The sequence below is a fragment of the Chenopodium album genome, chromosome 27 (genome assembly GCF_948465745.1).
Source record: "Chenopodium album chromosome 27, dcCheAlbu1.1, whole genome shotgun sequence".
Classification (NCBI taxonomy): Eukaryota; Viridiplantae; Streptophyta; class Magnoliopsida; order Caryophyllales; family Amaranthaceae; genus Chenopodium; species Chenopodium album.
In genome coordinates this window covers 25,427,376-25,443,834 of record NC_137860.1, presented here as the reverse complement: position 1 = coordinate 25,443,834, position 16,459 = coordinate 25,427,376, and the positions used below count along the sequence as shown (strand labels likewise).

Below are 16,459 nucleotides of genomic sequence, written 5' to 3'. Positions count from 1 at the left end.
AACCATTTACAATCTCTCACAAGAAGTTAACCCAATTAAATTTTGGTACAAAACTCAAACTTAGAGAATGTCATATAAACATGCCAAAATTTTTGATCAAAATGACAAAATAAAAGAATTGCTATAAATTTAACCATGTACATAATGCAACTCTCAAATCAACCTAATTGCCACCTTTTCCTAGTTTTGCTTAAAATCAATATTCCCCAATACCACCCTTGTTGTGTTGATCACAAGAACAAGCTAAGTCCTACTACATTGATTTGCATATCTCACAACATCTCTAGCCCATCTCTTTATATCCTCCTTAAACCTCGTTGCATCGATCGAGTTAAAAGGCGGTACTTTTCCATCTTTGAAATTAGTTGAGATCTCCCTAAAAGAAGTGCTTGAAGAAGAGGAGCCATTGATCTTCCTACGACGTTTCATCAACTTATCTTCCCTTGAATCTACCCGTTTGTTGTCGTCTTCACCGGGATCAATGGCTTCTTTAATAGACATAATTAGTTTTCTTGAGACTATTAGGCAAGCTAAGCTTGTCTTTGACTTTTGTTGTAGGAAGAAATTTTATGACTCGAGCCAAAGAAATATATGTATATATACAATATGTTTAAGCTATAGTAAAGTTGGAATTTTACTAGGAATTGAATTAATCCTACGTTAGTATCTTCGAGAATAATGTACAAAACTTAGACTCGTAAAAATAATTTTTCCTAATGTTAATTCTTTGAAACTACCTATATAAGCTTACTTTGTATAATTCATTAATACTGTATATATAGAACGACTATATAAGCCGGCATCTAGGCGACTAGGCTTTCATTGGCCAATTTGCTTTAAAGATCAATATTGCTCGTTGATGACGTTGACTTAGACTTCGAAAGATTAATCATCATATATAGGGTTACAAGAGTAATTCTACCTGTGTTAGGAAACCTCTTAAGATAAGAATACAAAATAATATCAAAAAAAAAAAGAGAATACAAAATAATATATACAAATATATCTTAAATCTGTGACATATTATATATATATATATATATATATATATATATATATATATATACAAAATTTGTGACATATATATATATATAACTATGTAACTTTTAAAATGCCTCCATATATTTTAGCATACACTTTTCGATACACAACATTGATCATTAATTATGAATATGTGAATAAAGAAATAAATTAAAAAGTTTGAGTGTGTTAATCAGAGACGAACAAACTTAACAAAGTTAAAAATGATTATATTATCCTTTGGGTCATATATGCTAGAATTTCATTTGGATTAATATTATGCGATAAATTATTTAGTTCAAATTTTGAGTCTTTATTTATGTGTAGTAAACAAAAACACCAAAACCTAGATAATTGATCCTAGCATCGATTATTTTCATTACATTATGTTCGTTCTGGATCATTTTTTTTTATTATTATAATTATTGATTTGGTCAAATTCTCAAATAGTTGTGGGTTTGCACCACATGACGTTAGAAATATAAATCTCTGAATTCTTGGCTTGCACTGGAAGAATATTATTGGTAATTTTATAATTTGGGAAAAGTCTAATTAATTAATCAAACGAAATTATGAATCTGGCTTTGTTAAAAACGTTTTTCTAATAATATCTATGTACTTTGTCAATTATTAAAGGTCCGTTGAAATGTAGAGAAAAAATATCGTTATGATCATGTGCCCTTTCACCAAATATATGAACAAATGTTATCAGCAACGAACTAACAACATACAGACGTAGATTTGTTATGAAGACATAGGTTGAACACACACACAAAATATTTCATTTCTTATATCATAGAAAATATATACGACACAATTGATGTAAATTCTACATGAACAAAGCTACTATGAGGAGATAGCTAATGTAACGGAAGGGAAAACTTTTGTATACACCCGGTTTTCAGTAAAGTATTGTACATCGGGTACACTTTTGTCACATTTAGTGTCATTTTTGTCAAATTTAGTGTCACTTTTGTCAAATTTATTAATGAAGCATAAATAGCTCATATATATCAGGGTAACTTTTATGCATTTTAGTGTAACTTTTGCGTATTCTATTGTCACTTTACAACGGATGTTCAGTAACTTACTGAACATCCGTTTTATTCAAAAGTTTGTGTAACGGAAGAGGGTTAACTCATACTTCGGCCCCGTTCTTTAGAGCTGCTTTGCTCTGCTCTGCTCTGCTGAAATCTTCTTTGCTTTGCTCTGCTCTGCTTCAATCTGCTCTGTTCTGCTCTGCTTCAATCTGCTCTGCTCTGCTTTGCCCTGCTCTGCTGTGCTCTGCTTAAAATTAATACTTAATTTGAATTATATATTATAATAATAATGTATATTTAATAATAATAATAAATAATTAATACTTAATGATAATAATAATGTATATTTAATAATAATAATAAATAAATAATATTGAATAATAATAATATATAATTAATATTTAATAATAATAATATATAATTAATATTTAATAATAATAATATTATATAACTAATATTTAATAATAATAATAATAAATAATATTTAATAATAATACTATTAATAATAATATAATTAATATTTAATAATAATATTAATAATAACAATATAATTAATATTTTATAATATTAATATTATTAATTGTAATTAATATTTAATAATAAAATTTAATGATTATAATAATAGTAATAATAATAATAATAGTAATAATAATAATAATATTTAATATTTAATAACAATAATAAATCAGGTAGTAGTAGTAGTAGTGGTAGTGGTAGTGGTAGTGGTAGTAGTAGTAGTAGTCGTCGTAGTCGTAGTGGTAGTGGTAGTGGTAGTGGTGGTGGTAGTAGTAGTAGTAGTGGTAGTGGTGGTAGTGGTGGTGGTAGTGGTAGTGGTAGTGGTAGTGGTAGTGGTAGTAGTAGTGGTGGTAGTAGTGGTAGTGGTAGTGGTAGTGGTAGTAGTGGTAGTGGTAGTGGTGGTAGTGGTAGTGGTAGTGGTAGTAGTGGTGGTAGTGGTGGTGGTGGTAGTGGTGGTCGTAGTGGTAGTAGTGGTGGTCGTGGTGGTAGTGGTGGTGGTGGTGATGGTGGTGGTGGTGGTGGTGGTGGTGGTAGTAGTAGTGGTAGTAGTGGTAGTTGTGGTAGTAGTAGTAGTAGTTGTGGTAGTAGTTGTTGTGGTAGTAGTTGTGGTAGTAGTAGTAGTGGTAGTAGTAATAATGAAATCTGCTCTGCTCTGCTCGGCTCTGCTTTGCTCTGCTTCAATCTGCTCTGCTCTGCTCTGCTTTGCTGAAATCTGCTCTGCTTTGCTCTGCTCTGCTGAAATCTGCTCTGCTCTGCTCTGCTCTGTCCAGAAGCTCAAAAGAACAGGGCCTTCCTCCGTTCTTTTTTACTTTGACCCGCTTTGACTTTTATACTATTCACCACCACTTCTTTGACCGTCTTTGTGAATAATATATTAGGAAAAATGTATTCATGTAATATCCTTTTGAATTCGTCTCAATAAGTACTATCATAGTATATAATTTTTATAATTTTTTACTTGTGGAGAATTAAAGTTGTTAATCATGAAAGTTTTGCATTAGCAAGCGTGATAAATGAAACATGTCAAGTAAAAAAAAAAAAGCAGAGGGAGTACAAGTGAAAGAAAAGTTATTACAGGGAATAAGGGAGTGAGGGAATTTTTTTTTTTTTTTTGTTTTTTTGAATAGCAAGTGAGGGAATCATATAATAGTATAATACCACTAACACAATAAATTTCTTCTTAAAAGAAACATACAAATAGGTGTACCGTATTACATATCGTGTACGTATAATATATATATATGTACGAGTCTCTTACTTTTTTCTTTTTTTTTTTTTTTTTTTTTTTGACACGAAGGATATATAATATATATGTATATATATGTACGAGTCTCTTACTTGTTTTTTCCTTATCATGTCAACAAAAAGAAAAGGTGTGTGGGCTTTAATTGAGGGCTATGACGAAGGCAGGGTGTAACTTGTACCGTTGTAATTTACTTAGAATCGTGACTTGAAAACATGTTATGCCTAATGCCCTTCTTAGTTATTACTTGCCATACAAGGCAAGCTTAATAAAGATCAATAAAAAAAAATTTAAAAAAAATGCGTATGTTCATTATCCACTCTTGATCAACAAGTAACCAAGTATGTCGGATGTTTTCATCTTTAAATTTCTTGATCAACAAGTAACTAGGCCAATATAGGTACTCGTATGACATAAACCCGATCAAGTGCGAGCCGGGACAATGCCAAAAAAAATTGTCCATTTCTCAGGCCGGGTCAAGCTTCATACGGGAAATTGCATACCCAAATCCGCCCAAAATGATCAGGCCATGCGGGCTTTTGGGCATTTTTCAAGTCATGCAAAAAAGTCAGGTCAAGATATTATGTGCACAAGACTTATAATTAGCCTCTACTATGATGGTTATATTCAAAATTTGATACTTTTCCATGCACAAGCCTTATGATTGTTATGGGTCATGACCTATCAGGGTGCCTCTCATGCCGAGAGGCTGATTTCATGACAAACCCATATGATCCGTGTGTTTGCCCGACCCATTTCCAGTTGCAATAGTTATTATGTGCACCATGGTGCACCTAGAGATCGATAGGTGCACCACAATTATACTTCTGAACATTTAGTAAAAAATTGAACACTTTACAAAAAATGAACATTTAGTATAAAAATATGAACACGTCACAAAAACTGAACATAAATTTGCAATTTTATATGTTCATATTTTATAAAGAAATGTTCATTTTATATGCAGTAAATGTTCAGTTTATATTACAAAACTATTGAATTATTACGAGTCAGACAAACTTCTTTCAAAAAATTGATGTTTATTATGTAGTGTTATGTTTAATATACTACATGTTCAAAATTTACGGTTGTTCATTTTTTTTACTAAATGTTCAAAATTTGCGATTTTTCAGATTTTTTTTACTAAATGTTCAAAAGTATAGTGGGGTGCATTGCGATTGTTCAAATTTTTTTCACTAAATGTTCAAAAGTATAGTGGGGTGCATTGCGATTGTTCAAATTTTTTTCACTAAATGTTCAAAATTTGCGATATTCAAATTTATATTTTTTTTTATTAAATGTTCTAAACTTTCGAATGTTCATAATTTTTTGCTAAATGTTCATAAGTATAGGCGTGATGTATTGTGATTGTTCAGATTTTTTTTAACTAATGTTCAAAATTTGTGGTGTTCAGATTTTCTTACAAAATGTACAAATTTTACAATTCTTCATAATTTTTTACAAAATGCTCAAAATTATAGACGCGATGAATCTATTTCTAGGTGCACATAAAAATTTGCGGTCCAGTTGGACATAAGTGGGCTTGAATTTAGGGCTATTAGGACAAAATGAAAGCCCAACAAGTAATTACGTCTACAATAATGCCAAAAAGAAAAAAAAAAAACGTGTATACCTGTCAACTGACTGAAGATTAACTTCAATCATTCAAACCAACCTTCTCTCTTTTTCTCTCTCTTCATACGTAACCAGAGTTGAATTCACTCAAATTTCTGCTCCAAATTCTGCAGTTTCTCAAGCCGAATTTTACTTTTATACTTGCGATGAATCCCGAATAGTAAGCTCTTTCCTATATCTCTTTATAATCAGTTTATTTAATTATGTATTTTGTATCATTTGATGTTGTTTTTAGGGTTTTTGTTTGATTAATTTGTTGAAGTCAATTTCCTGAATAATTCAGTTTATTACTCTTGTTGTTATTATTTAATGAAGGTTTAACCCTGATCGGAGCTGAAATTTTCTTGCTTTGTAAAATCCCCTTTTTTTAATGGGGAAATTTTGAAATTAGAATTTTTAGGATCATATATTAGGGAGAAGTTTGTTTGAAAATTAGTTGAAAATAAATTTTCTGTAGGATTGGATGAAGCTTATAGTTAATGGGTACTAATTATTGAAATTGAATCCCCTTTGTTTAGGGAGGGAAGGGGGAGGGCCATGCGGGGGCGAGTGGTGAGGTTTATTATGTTTGAGGGGGTGTTATATGGAGTAACTTAAGATGAGGTTGGACTCGGGAACTCGTATAAGAGTACGCGTCCAAGTGTAAAACTCGGTATTTTTATGAATAATTTCCATGTGCTAGGTTCAAAATGAAGTATTGAAGTATCTTTACTCGTGTTGGAGTGTTGATTTGATGTGGGTTCTTTAGATAAAATAAAGAGTTTCGAGTAAAGTAGATTAAAAAAAAAAGTCACCCCTAATTTGTGATGGAAATATAACATTGCTAAACTTGTTGCTATTGCCATGAACGTCATGGGAATCCGTCTTGTATACAATCTAGTGATCCTAGAAAAGTCATAGGGGATGTTGCAATTAAGTCATTTAAGTGACGAACACAAGGGAAATGTAGGCTTATTATGGAACATTGTAAGATAGGAAATGAGACATTGAGACATTTGGCTGAGGACAAAGGATGTTTATCTTGGAGATAGTTGGCTAGACGCACAAAAATCTTAACGTATTTGTCTGAAATAAATCATTGATGTTGGAATCTACAGGAGTTACCCTCCAACCAAACACAAAGTAATCCAAAAAATGTATAAGGACTATGCTGATTCTAAGTTCTAATTGCTATGAAGTATGTGTTTGACTGGTCAGCTGTAAAAACCTACTGCCTAACAACTAAAAATTAAGTTGCGCTTGATATTGTCAATCATTTGTTTCTATTCAAGGACTCTTCAGCTACATTTGACTATATATCTATATCTTCCTTGATGTTAGCCTTTTACCATAATCTGACTGTATAATCATTGCAGTGACTATCTCTTCAAGCTCTTGCTCATTGGCGACTCTGGAGTGGGAAAATCATGTCTTTTACTGAGATTTGCGGTATGTCAGTTCTTCTTGTGCTTGTAATGTTTCAGTTCAATGTTTGGATTTCATCTTGTAACAAGTAGGACCTCTGCCAGATAACTGTTATAAAAGTTAGCTTTTGATTTCAGTGATAATGTATTTAGTGTGAAGAAGTTTGCCTTAAATTAAGCTTAAAGGTTGTCTTTTTAGCTCTCTGATACAGCATTGTAGTTATGGAAAAGTTCTGTTATGTAGCCCTTTTTTAGTATGACTGGATGTAGTAACTGTAAGCTACATAAGCATTCTTACAGATTTTCCAGAAGTGATGTAGGGTGGCATTACTTTCTAGTGCACTATAGCATGTCAAGTTTCAACCATTTGTGGGTCTATTCATTCCATTCTTTTTCCATACAGGAACACAGTTTGACAGTCTCAGAAGTCCATTAGGGATATTGTTTCCTTGGTCTTATAAGCCTTCACATGTATTTTATAAATGCCCTTTTTCTGATTTCTATCGGACAAATTAGATGATAATAGGACTTTTGGAGGTTTAGCAGTATTGGTGTAATCAATTCATCCCTGAGATATAGCATAATAAAAGTGTTCTTTTCAGGAATTCAACACTAGGCGTTTTAAGTTCTACTTTACGAATCTTATAAGCTTTCTTTTTATTCCTCAACATACTGACAAAAATGTTGTTTTTCTTTATAGTGCAACTTTTGCTTTATTTGAGGTCAATGAATTTGCAAGGATTCTGGAATCCAAGCATCTAGTCACTAAGTGGAATGCAGAACTAGCATTGTAGAATTGTGGCAGTGTGGCACCCGATCACTGACCCCTTAAGATATTGCCAATGTGTCTGTTAGACGTTTGGAAGTTTCTCTTGTTGGTTCTATGACAAGCAATGAAACAATGCAACAATAATTGAAACACACCATTGTTTAGCCCTGAAAACTTCTTATCCCTTTGACCTTTTTACTCCTGTAATATCCAATTGCCAAGTTTTCTCTTTCCAACAAATGTCTAGTTAGAACTTCCTATAAAGTGTAATTTTTCTACCTCCACACTGATTTGTGGTTTCCTTATTTTTCTGAGAAAACAAATTTAGAGTATAGTACACATTATGTAGCATAATGCCATCTGATTCTCTCTGGTTCTTTTGTATGTTAATTATGCTAGCTGTTTGTTTTGTCTTTTTTGCATTGTGATGTCTGCTATGCTTCCTTCTTTCCTCAGGTTAAGAACATCAATGATAATGAATAGTTCTGCTGCCGTTGAGAACTTGTATTTCTGTTTTTATTTGCTTCATACTAATGTACCATCAGTTGTACATTTTCATCTGAAGCACCCCTTGAACTTCTGTGTATTTATGTTACTTTGGCTGACTACTACTTTTATGGTAATAAAGGATGATTCATACCTGGACAGCTACATAAGCACCATTGGAGTTGACTTTGTGAGTAATGACATTTTGTTGGTAAATTGAATTGGACACTTTCTCCTGTGAATTGATTATCATTAACTTTTATTTTTCTTTGTGCTTTAGAAAATTCGTACTGTGGAGCAGGATAACAAGACCATAAAGCTGCAAATCGTAAGTATTTTTCAGCTTCGCTAATTGTTTCAAGCATTTATATAAGTCAACTTACACCTTTATTGTGCTTGATTTAGTGGGATACTGCTGGTCAAGAACGTTTCCGAACAATTACAAGTAGCTATTATCGTGGAGCACATGGAATCATTGTAAGCTTAAGCCTACCTACCTTGAAAAATGTTCCAACTTTTACACAGGTTTGACAGTACTTGCCCTTGTTTTCTGCTAGGTTGTTTACGACATCACAGACCAAGAAAGCTTCAATAATGTGAAACAATGGCTTAGTGAAATTGATCGTTATGCAAGCAATAATGTTAACAAGCTCTTGGTTGGAAATAAAAGCGACTTAACTGCCAATCGAGCTGTTCCTTATGAAACTGCTAAGGTATGCCAATGATTTTAATGATCAATTGATCAGTACTGCATAGTCCGGAGGTGCAAAGCTAAAAGCATAATATAGCTAACTATTCTTTGGTATTTTTTCAAGGCATATGCCGATGAAATTGGTATTCCCTTCCTGGAAACCAGTGCCAAAGATGCTACCAATGTTGAGCAGGCATTTCTGACCATGACAACAGACATAAAGAATCGGTATGTTTCATGTTTTTAGTTTTTATTCTTTGTACTAAAGTAAATTTCAGGTCAATCATTCTATTTCTTCTTATGCAGAATGGCTACTCAACCTGGAGCAGGTGCAGACAAGCCTTCCAGTGTGCAAATTCGTGGCCAACCAGTCAACCAAAACTCTAGCTGTTGCTCTTAGTTGGCTACAGTCAGCATTAAGATCACACCTCAGCTTATTGATTAGCAATGTTTACTTGTACATAGAAAAGAATCTGAACTTTATATTGGTTCTTAACTAAGGGCTCCTACATAAAGCAGAAAATTGTCAAAACAAAACTTATGTTCAAAGATTTAAGTCACCCTTTCTGTAATTTGTGAATGCTGCATTCTTGAAATTTCTTTTACTATGTATTCGTCTATTTCCCCATGTTTCGGTAAGGAAATAAACTTTGGTCGAGCCCTCTAGATGAACTTCACATTTCATATTCGTGATTGCAGGAGAGTCAAAGTGATTAGAATACATAATTACATAAAATGATAAAAATTGTACTGCCAAGGCCTTTTCGTCTTTTCCCCTTTGAACCCAGTACATAGATAAATCTAGTAGTTTGCAACACCCAGTTATGAATTTCCTTCAAGAGGAGGGCTTTCTATTGTTTAATTTTCTCTTATGTTAAATTTTCTAACCTTTTCAGTAAAAGAAAAGAAAAAAAAAAGTTAGGTCTTATATTAACTATAACATTATTTAATCTGTTTAATCACTCCATTCAACAGGGCTTACATGTTATACAAATAATCATATACTTCGCATCTGTTTAGTTACTCCTTTCTACAATTATATTGCACATTTAATTAAATTAAGTACTGGTTTGATTTTTGAAAGATAAAAATTGCCAAAGAGTTTTGACAATTTTTGATACTTTGTGTAGCTATTTTACGTGAACACGGTAGGTACTAGTTCAATAATAATTTTGACAATGGATATGGAATGGCAACTGGGAAGTGCGCTTAATGATTGCAACAGGCCAACCAGCCAAAATTATACACTAAGGCATCATTGGATATATCCATCAGCAAGGTAAACGAACGGATCAACTAGAATCATAATGCATATACTCCCGGGCCGTAGTAGATTACATGCTATGTCACAAGTAGCAAAAATGGAAAGGAAATTAACCATCCAAAATTAAGGTGGATGAAATAAAATCTTTTAATGATGAAGGCTTGCTTCCATCCAAAATTAAGGTGGATGAAAAAACATCTTTCAATGATGATGCTTGCTTCTATGTTTCCATTCCACAAACACATAATTGTACACAAAAACAGTTGAAACCAAGTCGTCTATTTCTCATAAATTGAAAATAATACTGTCTCACACCACAAAAACTACAGAGAAACAAAATAGGATATAGAGTCGAAGAGTCATCCAGAACTACTACTCAAAAGTATGACAAAATTTCAACACCTAATTCACTTCCTGCCACGGAGCTTAGGTGGCTGCCTGTTCCTCTTCTTAACACCAGACTTGGCAACTTGGAGGCTTCTGTTCACAATGCTCAACCTTGCAAGGGCAGCTTGCTTCAAGTCAGGCCTGTAGTAATTGTCGGCAACCTGTCATACATGAGCAGAAGATGTTAAGATCAAGGAGTAAAAATGCAGATTGACCAAAATAAGATCTTAAATGCTGCTACAATCATCGTAGCAGAGCATCCAAGTGACTAATGCAGCCAGTGTTCTAATACACCTACAAAGGGTGTTATCCTAGGTAACTCATAGTTTTTCAACAATGCACATTACCCCAATCTCCCTCTCAGTATCCACAGATTGAAAATTAACAAATAGCCTGTGAAGAACCAACCGACATAGGCCAGCATTCAACTTAATTGAGAAGAGGCTAAACTACATCTTCCAGCAACTCATCCAATAATAAGAAGCTAAAGAAAACCAGGTTTAGCACATTATCAGATGAGGGGTTAAGGTATGCATGTAATGCATCAGACTATCAGTGAACACTTTCAGTCGAGGGGCATGAGAATTCAACGTTCCCAAACAACAGACACGGATACTGCTTCAACACTATACAGTACACAAACCTCCCTATCCAATAGGAAATATAAACATAGCATTCCAATTCAAGCAAGCCAATGCTCTGGTAAATAAATAGCCTAGTCTTATCACTAAACTTAAATACTTTATAGAAAATTGAGATTAGTCTTAATATTCATTTAAAAGAGGAACATGAGAAAATTCAAGTTCACGCCTTTAATACAAAAAAACAAATAATCAATTACCTGGTTCTCAACAGCCTTGACCATCCTGCTGAAGTCTTTCTTCATCACAGACTTGTGTTTTAGACTACTGGGCTTGTTCTGCTTCCTGGTCTTGGTTGTAGCAAGCACAACTGAGTCTTTGCCTCCTGGTTGAACAGACACGGTCTTGGTGTTTGCAAGTCCTAAGATAGCACATACAAGAAAAATTAATAATCAGCACAACCCCATCTTAAATTAGGGTACTACTACAAAGCCAATCACAGCATAAACAAAAACATGGTAGGAAACATGAATTTAGAAGGCAGTTGCGCTAAGAAATGCAGGAAAGTAATGATCAATGGGAGTAAATGAACGAGTTATGAATCCCGAATCTGTAATTACAAACTATCAAGGCTATTCCTAATTTCCCAGCACAAAAACCCTTCATATTTGGAGAAGTAGAATTTCATTACAGCTCCTCAAATAGTCTATCACTTGATCAGAGCTACTTGTCAAAACCAATCCCACTTAAACACACATCAAAACCCTAAAAAGCAGCAAGCTACGCATGAAAGCTAGTCAAAATCACAATTTTATACAATTCAGTCAACAATAATTTCATATATATGCAATAATGTACACCCACCCAATTAAACCCTCAGAAATCCAAGATTTTTCACTTTACTTGCCATCTCCAAACAATCAAACCAATCAACAAAACCCAAAAATTAAATAGAATAACAATGAATCAGATCAAATAACAACATAAAAATAAGAAAACAATCATCAAAACCCACACATTGTTAAACAAACACCAACAAATAACAATTAATCATACAAATCATCAAAAACCCAGAAAAATACCACACAAATCAAACTGAAAACAAACTTAAATACAATTTTAATCAACTAAAAATAGTAGAAATTATTGTTACCGGAATATTTGTAGGAGTGTTTGTTGAAAAGGTTGTTGTTCTCCTTGCTAAACTGAACTTTAGCAGATCCATTCCCAAATTCCTTCACCAAAAAGCAGTTGTTCTTCTTCACGATCTCCCACACCAAAGATCCTGGTACTGTCGCCATTTTTCTTCTCCTGCAAATTTCAATCAAACCCATAAAAATTAGCATTAATAATTACATAAATTATGAAGAAATTGACGAATTGAAAGTAAAATTAAAGAGGGAAAAGAGGAAAACCTAAGCTCCAAAAATGGGGGTTTGGGTTGTTGAGGCTATAGGAGAGATCTCAGAAAGAAATGAAGGGGACGATAAATTAGGGTTTTATATCGTCGTTTGTTTCTACAAAACCCTAGTTTTGTTGTTTATAATTCGGGCTTTTTTTGGTTGTTTATGGGCTGGTATTTGGGTTGGGCTAAGAGCTTGGTTGGTTATTGGTCGTTGTTCACTTAAATTTTGGTCAGGTTTTGTTATAAAACCATTTAGATACTTCGGGTGCAAAGTGTACATAAAGATATTTTCTACCTATTTAGGGACTAAACTCATATCGGTTCAATTCAGTTCAGCTACTAATTTCCTCCTCTTATAAAATATTCAGCTCAGTTCAGTTCAGCTCAGTTCAGTCAATGAGAACAGACCCTAGTACAATGTATATGTTTATTTTAATATTTTAAAATGAACAAAAATAAATAAGAAACTAGTTTGAGACCCGGGCGATACCCCGGGTCATTTTTTTATGTAAAAAATTATAGTAAATTGTTTTGAAATATAACTTTAATAAATTAAATGAAATCTATTGATAATTTTATAATTTTTTTAAAAAAAAAATCATTTTTTTTTAAAATGTTATTGAACATTAACAAAATTCATTATCATATTAGTTTGTTTTATTTGTTAAATGAATTTTCTTCAAAGTACAGCTGAACAAACGAAAGAATGAGGAGTAAAAATTAGAATTTATGAACATAAATTTTTTGTGAGGAAAAATTGATGATTAGTTTTAATATGACATGAATCACATGACCCCACAGCATTTATCAATTCATGACGACACGTGGCATGATTACAATTCTTGTCTTGGGTTTTAATATAGATATATATACTAGGTTAAATCCCGTGCCATGCCGTGCCATGCACGGTAATTTTTAAAACTTAATACTTATCATTAGTTTAGCATTATTATTTAATTATAAAAAATTAAACCTAATTGCAAAATAGGATAAAATTTCTGTAATTACAAAAAAATTTAAAAAAATTGATCACACTAAAACAGAGAGAATTCGAGTGAGGGATAGCTCAAGTGGTTAGAGCTCCCTCCCGGTTCCAGGAGATCTTGGGATCAATTCTTACCCCCACCCTTGTTGCTCTCTTAACACCAAAAAAAAAAAAATTATAATATATACACGACTAATAAAAATAACTGTGGATTACATCATAAAGTTATAGATAGAAAACAATTATTGCATAATATTGTATAAAAAAAATTATATCTTTGTTTGATTGTGTACAAATGGAATATATTTATAAAATAGGAAGTGAAATATTATTGAATAGTTTGTATTAAAAACTTCTCTAAGAAGCTTTGGCCAAAAAAAAAAAAAAAAAATGCGCTTTTGGAGGGAAAATTTTTAACCAGGAGATGACATGTGTCATTCCTGGTTTCGCCTTTAGTATAATGTTATAGATTCGAGTGAGGGATAGCTCAAGTGGTTAGAGCTCCCTCCCGGTTCCAGGAGATCTTGGGATCAATTCTTACCCCCACCCTTGTTGCTCTCTTAACACCAAAAAAAAAAAAATTATAATATATACACGACTAATAAAAATAACTGTGGATTACATCATAAAGTTATAGATAGAAAACAATTATTGCATAATATTGTATAAAAAAAATTATATCTTTGTTTGATTGTGTACAAATGGAATATATTTATAAAATAGGAAGTGAAATATTATTGAATAGTTTGTATTAAAAACTTCTCTAAGAAGCTTTGGCCAAAAAAAAAAAAAAAAAATGCGCTTTTGGAGGGAAAATTTTTAACCAGGAGATGACATGTGTCATTCCTGGTTTCGCCTTTAGTATAATGTTATAGATTGTGTACAAATGGAATATATTTATAAAATAGGAAGTGAAATATTATTGAATAGTTTGTATTAAAAACTTCTCTAAGAAGCTTTGGCCAAAAAAAAAAAAAAAAAATGCGCTTTTGGAGGGAAAATTTTTAACCAGGAGATGACATGTGTCATTCCTGGTTTCGCCTTTAGTATAATGTTATAGATAGATGAGGAAAAATATCGTCGTTTCATCGTGTGTACTTACTTTATTGTACATTTGGGTGTACATAAAAATGTTCTGGTTATGTTAACCTTAATTTCATTTAGGCTCTATTCTTGATGTAAAATAATTTTCAAGGAAAAACATACTTCAATGAAATATCTTGAAAACTTTCCCTTTGTTTAGGGATGTTCACTTCAGCTTAATTTTAGTTCAGTTCAGTTCAACTCCAATCAGTTCAATTCAGTTCAGTTTCTAAATTTCTTCTCTCGTAAAATAATAAAATATTCATTTCAGCTCTATTCAGTTCAATTCAATTCATTTCAGTTTAGCTCAGTTCAGTAAATGTGAACATGCCCTTAATTTGATTGATACATATTGTCTTCCTTATAATCCTTACAAATTGCTTCCAGAAGTAATGAAATAATGTAGGCAAATGGAGGGGAAAGATCATTTAAGTATACAAGTAAAAAAGTTAGACAAAAACGAAATGGGTTAAGCATTGGCGCATAGCTGAGTAAATGTCATCTATAAAACAAAAAGAGTGGTGAATTTAAATATTTTATCAATGTTGTCTATAATGGCTATAAATAATACTACTAAAACAACTTATACTCTCATAATACAAAATTTGAAGAAGTAAAAAGAAATAAAACTTCTCTAGAAAGCAAAGACCCAAAGATTGATGGAGACCACCAAGGACATACACCAAGAAGAACCAATTCGCATCTCCATACTCGGAGCACCAGATATTGCAATGATGAAGCACTTCAAGCACCATTATTAACGGAGCAATTCTTGCAGGGTAAATCTTAACCCTTGCACGGTGCAAGCCATTGTAAGGGTTTAACCATCATTGCACAACATATATAGTCTATGTTAGATAAAGTATTGTCTTTGTAACCAAAACCAAAAAAAAAAAAAAAAAAAAAAAAAAAAAAGTGGGGGGTATAGTTGTATGCTATTTTAATTTAAGGGTTTTTCTATGTAGAGTAAAGCTAAGTAAAATATGTGCTAGAAAATATCTTTCTTTTTTTTTTTTTTTTTTTTTTTGACAACAGCAAAACACAACAAACTAATTAATAAAGCTATAAAGGTTAGTCCTGCAAGAGTTAGCAAGATCGTGAGCCTTACCCACCTGGTCCCTTCCAACTTTCCAAACCACACACGTTCTGAAAGTGGAGGCCAGTTTCTGGATGTCCTTGATGGTCCATAAAATGTTTACATCCGGTGACTGCTGGTTTCCAAGAACATGAACTAGATTCAAGCAGTCCGTGAGCAAAAAGACACTAGGAAACCCTTTAGTACTTGCCCATCTAACCGCCATTAAACAGGCAATTGCCTCTGCGTGTATAGCCGACAACGCTTTGCAAAAGTGCCCCCCACCATCTTCGAACAAAATGCCATCTAAGGAACAAAATGCCATCTATGTGCTAGAAAATATCAAAAGTATAAAATATATACGTAGTATTTTCTAATTTTTGTTAGTAAAAAGTTATCAAAATGATATAGTCTACGTTAGATAGAGTATTATTTATGTAAATACTAGTATAGTACCTGTTAATTAAAGTATTGTAAGTGAAAATAAAAGCTAAGTCCAAATTTGTGCAAGGACTGGGAGTCTGTGCACTAGAGCTGATCAATGTTAGCCCGGCTCGAATTTGGGCAGATTTTTTCAGCTTTAAATTAGGTCGGGCCCAACCGGCCCAATTTGTCAAAAAATCTAGGCGGCATGGGGAAAACGTTTTTGTGCAATTTTAGTTGTATTTTTTTTCCCCTGACCCGAGAAGCTTGCACACCCAGCCATTTTGGGCGGGTTTGGGCATGTAATTTTCAGCTCGCAATTTGGTCCGGACCAGCCCGATGAATGGGCTGTTTTTTTTTTTACCCAAAGCTGGCTCGGCTCGACCCACCCAATGATCACCTTTATCCACAATGCCAAGCTCTTCACTTAAGCAAAAATATCTTTGTTTCATT

At 32.9% G+C, this 16,459-nt stretch overlaps 2 protein-coding genes across 2 annotated transcripts; one reads left to right on the top strand and one right to left on the bottom strand.

Moving 5' to 3' along the window:
• Positions 1–5,463: 5,463 nt before the first annotated feature.
• On the top strand, positions 5,464–9,431 carry LOC145621232 (GTP-binding protein YPTM2-like). The gene is made up of 8 exons (XM_081675973.1): positions 5,464–5,614; positions 6,810–6,882; positions 8,255–8,302; positions 8,393–8,440; positions 8,518–8,589; positions 8,670–8,825; positions 8,928–9,031; positions 9,110–9,431. Exons 1-8 carry the CDS (start codon positions 5,601–5,603, stop codon positions 9,201–9,203), a joined length of 609 nt encoding a protein of 202 aa, XP_081532099.1. The 5' UTR covers positions 5,464–5,600; the 3' UTR covers positions 9,204–9,431.
• An 899-nt stretch (positions 9,432–10,330) lies between these two features.
• LOC145620912 (large ribosomal subunit protein eL28z-like) lies at positions 10,331–12,578 on the bottom strand. The gene is made up of 4 exons (XM_081675644.1): positions 12,451–12,578; positions 12,189–12,346; positions 11,296–11,456; positions 10,331–10,615 (listed from the first exon to the last, which is right to left on the bottom strand). The coding sequence occupies exons 2-4, from the start codon at positions 12,334–12,336 to the stop codon at positions 10,475–10,477; spliced, it is 450 nt and encodes a 149-aa protein (XP_081531770.1). The 5' UTR covers positions 12,337–12,346; positions 12,451–12,578; the 3' UTR covers positions 10,331–10,474.
• Between the last annotated feature and the right edge of the window lie 3,881 nt (positions 12,579–16,459).

What these genes read in the sequence shown, in the direction of transcription:
- LOC145621232 (XM_081675973.1), top strand. An exon ending in GTCTTTTACTGAGATTTGCG is followed by an intron (nt 6,883 to 8,254) that starts GTATGTCAGTTC and finishes ATGGTAATAAAG; the next exon opens with GATGATTCATACCTGGACAG. An exon ending in ACAACAGACATAAAGAATCG is followed by an intron (nt 9,032 to 9,109) that starts GTATGTTTCATG and finishes CTTCTTATGCAG; the next exon opens with AATGGCTACTCAACCTGGAG.
- LOC145620912 (XM_081675644.1), bottom strand. Translation starts at nt 12,336, where the DNA reads ATGGCGACAGTACCAGGATCTTTGGTGTGGGAGATCGTGAAGAAGAAC. An exon ending in ACACTCCTACAAATATTCCG is followed by an intron (nt 11,457 to 12,188) that starts GTAACAATAATT and finishes GTGCTATCTTAG; the next exon opens with GACTTGCAAACACCAAGACC. An exon ending in TCAAGGCTGTTGAGAACCAG is followed by an intron (nt 10,616 to 11,295) that starts GTAATTGATTAT and finishes CATGTATGACAG; the next exon opens with GTTGCCGACAATTACTACAG.